Source organism: Oncorhynchus masou, chromosome 17 (assembly GCF_036934945.1).
Source record: "Oncorhynchus masou masou isolate Uvic2021 chromosome 17, UVic_Omas_1.1, whole genome shotgun sequence".
In the NCBI taxonomy this organism is placed as follows: Eukaryota; Metazoa; Chordata; class Actinopteri; order Salmoniformes; family Salmonidae; genus Oncorhynchus; species Oncorhynchus masou.
Genome location: NC_088228.1, coordinates 22858927 through 22865492, shown reverse-complemented (window position 1 = coordinate 22865492; position 6566 = coordinate 22858927). Strand labels below are relative to the sequence as shown.

Genomic DNA, 6566 nt, shown 5'->3' with positions numbered 1-6566 from the left:
CACCCTGTCGGTCCTTGCTGGGGTCGACCAATCGTCTACTAATGAACATACAGCTCAGCCCTATTGTTCGAACGAAGCACCTGCCTTCAGGACCACATAAGCAATCTGGTGCTCTGTCTGTGCAGTCCAGTGTTCGTCTCACCTCAATGCCTGCTCTCTCTCTCCCCCAGCTGACAGCCTCAGCAGTAACCACACAGCAAGGTGGGGAAGCCAATTACTCATCTGTCTCTTCCATACATGCCACTTCAGCTAAATCAGCCCCCTCTACAGGAACACAAATACTCCCCAATGGAGTCAGGCCCAATCCGCTCCACATTTCATCCACTCTGCTGTGCTGGCCTGCCAGGCAAGGCAGCCGCTCTCTTCCTCTCGCTCTCTGGCTGCTTCTCTCAAGAGTGAACCCGCTCTGTGCTCCCTGTCCAAAACACAACGACGGAGCCCATCTGTGAAGCACTGCCCCCTGGATAATGCAGAGGAGAAGCTGTGTAGTTTGGTCTTCATGGTGTTTGCAGTGTAATAGATTGTCTCCTACAGCAGCAGAAAGCCAGAGGAGGAAAAAAACACAATCCTCTAGAATAGATTATTAGGTTAACAGTACAGCTATTCGAACCGGTCAGTCATCACGTTCAATATCAGTCCGGATCAACCTAAAAGGGATTTATGGAATTCAGTCAGTCCTATTCCATATGTAGGAGGGGGGGGGGGTGAGGTGCAGTAATTGAACAGATTGTGGTAGTGTTGGGGTGTTATATTGAGAATAGAATGTGAATCAGACAGTGGTGAGCCATCTGCTGCGATAATTAATAAGCTCATTTACGGAGGCAATCAATCTGGGCTGGAGATGTGCTGCCTGTCTCTCACATGCACACTTAGGATTCTTTATGACCTGATTCACAGGTTTAGCTCTGTGAATTCCCGAACGATTAAGAATTGCAATGAGCTGAGAAAGTGTCTTAGAGGAGAAATCAGAGCTACACATGAACAGTGATAATTGTATCTGATCCCTTCTCAGAACAGTGTTGTTGTGAAGTCTGGTAAACTACGTGTGGCATTACTAATTGGATAACCTACCTGAAGTGATCCCTTCTTATGTATTATTGATATACTAATTGAGCAACATCTAAGAGAAGCCAGTTCTCAGAGAGCAGCAGGAGTCAATATACGTGTTTCACACTTTATTCATAGAAAAGCACTGAGATTCCAACACAAATTATATAAAATGGTAGTAGCGTTACATAAATAGTAATACATTTTTGTTTGAAAGACATTTGCTCAAGAGGTTGCACAAACAAAAAAGTGTTGATGAACTATACTTTTGTGGCAACAAATACTGGATACCTTTTATATAAATCAGTAGCACAAAGAGGCAACAAACACTTTCCCTTAAATCAAAATCAAACAGTAGATGAACTAGCGAACAAGCTCTACCAGCGATTATTATTTCCTTCTAAATTCTAGGGACAGGTGAAAACACTGGTACAGTTAACACATATAGACAACGAGTATGGGAAAGAAAGAAATTAAGCCAGAGGAGTTTTTTTCTCCATTTTTTTCTTATTTTTTTTTTGCAATGCCGTAGGACCAACTACTTCAGCGATAGGAAAATGCTTGTTGTTTGAAGTGTGTATATAAACAGGCAGCTTTACATTAACCTGCTTGTTTTGTCCTCTCCTGTCCTCTCAGGTTCAAGTAGTGCGGTAGCTAGTGAATGAAAAAACAGAGGATGTTGCAAAAGCGAGAGGAAAAAAACCTATTTTAAAAAGGAATTAAGACCAGCAATGGAAGCAAGGATGGAGCAGAATAACTCAACTGCTCAATAAGGGTTGTAGAGAATGGTTCAGAGCATGGCCGGGGCTTAAAATCATGAAGAAATATAAAGAGAGGATGTTTTGGGGGGGGGGGGGCACACAGACACCCATTCATATTATCTGCCAGTTCCTTCCTTGGTGTAGGGCATGCAGGGTTTTTATTTTCATTTCTTTTGGACTGTTGTTCTCCCTAAACTCTCATTGCCATGTCAGGCCCTGACACAGGTACTTTGAGAAGACACTAAAGGCTTAAGTCCAAAGAAAGTCATCGTACATTGATCGGTCAAAGGCAAAGTCTGTCCCAAATTGCAGCATGTGCAGGCTCGGTACAAATACAAACATGCTGTGTCGTGCCTTGTCTGTCCCCTCTAGGATAGTGGCTAGCCCCCCTCAGACATTCGTCTGGGTGACTCCGGAGAAGGGGACCAAACCATCAAGTGGTTTCTGCATAGTCAGGTTGCTTTCTGTACACAATGGTATGCCTTCTTTTTTCCCCAAATTTAGAAATGACGTGCTTCCTCTTAGAAAAACACGTTGCAAAAACTAAACCAAACATACAAATAAAACATTGAAACAAAAATTCTGAAAAATGTACACAGGAGCACCTGAGAAATGTCTTGAAGTCTTTTAGTCTTACTGTCATCACATTCCCAGCCCACAACAAATTCAAGTATCCCAAAAAACTAAAACATACAGTTATCATAAATAATTATAACTTTACAATTTTCTGAATTGACACTTTTATATTTACAATATCTTAAATGCTTATGCTACTACTTTTTTGTTTTTGTTTCTTGAAGTGATTCCCTGAGAACTGAGTTTAGCATCTCGTCTCTTTTATTTTGTTTTTCGTCATCCTTTCTTGACCATATCGCTTCCAACCCCAACCCCCCATCTGCGGCCCCAGACCACCTGCCGAGCTTGGTAGAGGTGGCAACAATGGAATGTGGAAGCTGACATGGAACGGTTTTCATAGTCTCAATGTGTCTTCTGTCTAATATTCCTATTTTTCGTATATTAAATATAATTATATGCTGTCTATGTCTGTATTAATAGTATTCATTCACACACAGATTATTTTAATGATCGATAAATAATTGCTCAAGCAGACAGAATGGTGTTGAGTACATGAAATGTGTCAATTGCTTGTATAACAATAGTACTACTGCTAAATGTCAAGCGGTCACTGCCATATCAAAAACACTTTCCCACAGGCTCTGAGAGGTTGATACGTATAGTTACGGTTGTATGTGGAATACTAAACACCAACTGTCTACACCAACGCATGTTGTTTGAAAGTACGCGTTCATACACGCTTTGCTATGAAAGATACAAGATGTTTTTCAGCAATGGTATTTCAACATGTATGTTACAACCCCAAATCCCGACAACACCAGGCACTCCACCTCACAGTCTAAGATCCACAGTGGCAGTATCATTCTCAGGCAACAAGGCCAGCCAATCAATCTCGCCATGATCTAATACCAATCTGAAGCAACACGGCTCTCTCTCTCTCTCTCTCTCTGTACGCTTCGCTCTTTTTGAAAGGTACCTTCGCTAGAAATAATACAAGATACCAGACAAATCGATCAGGCTACACCCGAGGAAGGAGGAGAATACATGTGGGAGAGGGTGAGAGGCTTGGTCAAGTCTGAGGACTCTGTATGTGCCTGATGAATCTGGTAGATTTAGACTTAGGGCACTGGGCCATTGGATACACATCCCACCTCCTCCAAACATAGTGCCTTGAAACGAGGCCTTTTAACAGGGAAAGTTTAAAGCTGGTCCTTGGAATACGATCGAGGTATGACAGTAAGTTAACACTATGTGCTTCAGTGTTTCTGGCAGAGATGGGACCAAGTCACAAGTCCTAAGCAAGTCTCAAGTCTTAACCTTAGAGTCAAGTCACAAATAATAATGGGCAAGTTCCACAGCTCAGGTCCCTAATTTTGGGTTTTGAGTCTGTTAATCAATTATTAAGTGGTTTATCCCAATTTCATTGCAACTGCATCAATGAGTTTGGACCCACATGCAATGATGTTTGTGACCTATGAGGCCCTGATGCAGAGGCACACCACCGGTCCCAGAGTGGTGGGGCAGATTATTTTCCCTGGGGCTTGGAGCTTTTCCTAATCTGGTCATCTAACCAGGTATAAATCAGGACCCTGACAGTGGCTGAAAGTGATTCATTAGTAGTTGTAAAAAGGGATTCATATGGAAGTGGGACCATTTCTGTCATTTAGCAGACCATCTTATACAGAGCAATTAGGGTTAAGTGCCTTGTTGAAGGGCACATCAACAGATTTTTCACCTAGTCAGCTCGGGGATTCAAACCAATGACTTTTCAGTTTATGGCCCAACGCGCTTAACCACTAGGCTACCTGCCACCTAGGTATACAGATATGTTCTAAACTGGCCACACGGTTTTAACATTTCTGGAAAAAACACCTGGCCCTAGAGAGGATGAAAACCCTGTCAAACTGCAGCAACCTTGTACTTGTTAATATTAATTTGATTTTACAGCGTTCCTTTACACAGACACAACCACTGCAATTGGACACTAGAACTCACAGGGCTGAGCTTGCTTTATGCAGGTTTGCATCGTATAGGCCTAAGCAGCAACTGCAATTAAAAAGTAACTCACGCAGTATATTTATGTAATCAGTATTGTGTTGTTTGATTCATTTCAGTTAACCATTTTGGATTGAAAAGGTCAAGGTAGCCTAGCCAGCCAGCCCAAGTTTAAATATAGCCTAAACCAAATTTGATCACATTCACATTTGCATAAATAAGCAGGCTATACATAGGCTACATAACTTAACCACTTCGTTTACCCTGGCCAGAGGGCAAAGGGGTACAGGGCGCATTGGCTGTAGCCTATGCAGCTGCGCTTGTTATCAGTAGCCTAGTGGATCAGGCTCATTTTCATCCCATACAGTGTAGGTGTAGGCTGCAGCAACATTTCTGTGAAGAGTTCTTGCTTGTGTATGTCGGGAGTGATGCGTTGTCACGTTTGCTAAATAAATATCGGAGGACAGCGGAGCGGCGCGAGCTTTGCTAGAGGAAGTGCTTTGTGCCCGGCCTGCGCAAACCTGTGATTTCCGTGAATCTGATTGGTCAAGACACATAACCTGCAGCACTCCGATATAAAGGACAGAGAGCCTAACATAGTGGGTGAGATGACAAATCTAGTCTCTCTCGAGTCAAACGGTTGAAGTCCAAGTTAAGTCACGAGTCATAGATGTTCCAGTCGAAGTCGAGTGGCAAGTATTTTTTCTTTTTGTCAAGTCTCAAGTCGCAAAAGGTGTGACTAGAGTAGTACACAAGTCCCAAGTCACGTGACTCAAGTCCACATCTCTGGTTTTTGGAATGACAAGTTCTCTCTCCTTCAAACCCCACTAAGTAACTCCCCACAGCAGACAGCAGACATTCCCTGGCTCAAAACACCCCATACATCATTTGGTTTTTCATTATGTGCCACCTCAACGATTTTATCATCATCATCACAATCTTTTTCATACTAAAACAAACAGTGGTTGCTGCTCACGAGAAAATAAAAAGACAAAAACAAAAACAGACGTACAAAATTTGCCACAAGAGTGACAAAAAAAAGAGAAAATGTATGAAAACTTAAATAAATGAGTAAGTAGTACTAAAAGTAGATCCTTTATTGCCCGTCCTGTTGGGGTTCAGCCGAAGCGTTCCCGTACCAACATCATGAGTTTCTTCTTGCCCTTGTAGATCTGTTTGAGGTTGTCTATAAACTGGGCAAACTGGATGTGTCCGTCCTGGGCCAGTAGGAAGGTCTCTCTGGCCTTACTGAGGAACTCTATGAACTCTCCGTAGTGTCTGGGGCTGATGTGAGTGAGCCGGGAGTGGGTTGTGTTGATGTAGGCGCTGATAGTGGCGTCCAGCAGCTGCCGGAGCGGAGCCTTGTCCGTGGACATGAGCTTCCCAGAGTTCCGTCGCCCGGGGATACCGGCCAGGCCCGGGGCCGTCATGGTGCAGCGACGCAGGATGTCCGAGAGCACGGTGGCGCAGTGCACGCTCTTCACCACCAGGGGGATGATGGCGGCCAGCTCGTTCTTGCCCAGCGAGTGGGAAAGGGCGCAGGCCCAGAGCACGTCGTTGATGGCCGGGTGGGTGTCCTGGTTGTAAGCCAGGTTGAGGTGGGTCATGGCCAGCGAGGCCAGCTTGAAGGCTCGAAGCGGGTAGCCGCGGTGCTCCATGTAGCGGGCGATGGTGAACAGCTGAGAGTACGTCATGCCTGTGGAGGCGGCGTCGATGACGATCTGGTAGGCCGTCTCGAAGGCGATGTGGTCCTTCTCGCAGAGCGTGAGGGCCGAGAGGGCACAGTTCTGGGGGTCCTTCATGGAACACTGCAGGGCCAGGGTCCGGGCGCAGCTTGCCAGCTCCTCTCTCTGGGGGTAGTCCAGGCTGAGGCGCAGGATGGTGTTGTGGGACATGACGGTGGCTGCTACGATGCTGGTGGCCTCGGTGGGGGTGAACAGGGTGTACCAGCTCTGGAGGATGCTCACCAGCGCTCGCAGACCCACCTCTGTGGCACAGGTGACCAGCCAGCGCACCATCTCCCTGCGTCTCCAGTTCAGAGTGGAGAGGGTCATCCTCATCACCTGCAGAGAGAGAGAGAGACACACATTGAGGCATGTTAGAAAAGGCCGACCGTACAGCAATTCAACACTTACCCGCCAGAACATTTCATCCAAGACATCCCTGCGCACATGCACACCCCCCCAT

The 6566-nt window shown here is 45.3% G+C and overlaps 1 protein-coding gene across 2 annotated transcripts in view; it reads right to left on the bottom strand.

The window, feature by feature from the left end:
- Window positions 1-1160: 1160 nt before the first annotated feature.
- The window catches only part of LOC135558712 (zinc finger SWIM domain-containing protein 5-like), a 48054-nt gene continuing 42648 nt past the window's right edge, over window positions 1161-6566 (bottom strand). For both annotated transcript variants that reach the window (XM_064992767.1, XM_064992768.1), the window contains exon 13: window positions 1161-6442. In XM_064992767.1, coding sequence (XP_064848839.1) covers window positions 5498-6442 — 945 coding nt within the window. In that variant the 3' untranslated portion in view covers window positions 1161-5497. The remainder of the gene's footprint in view (window positions 6443-6566) is intronic.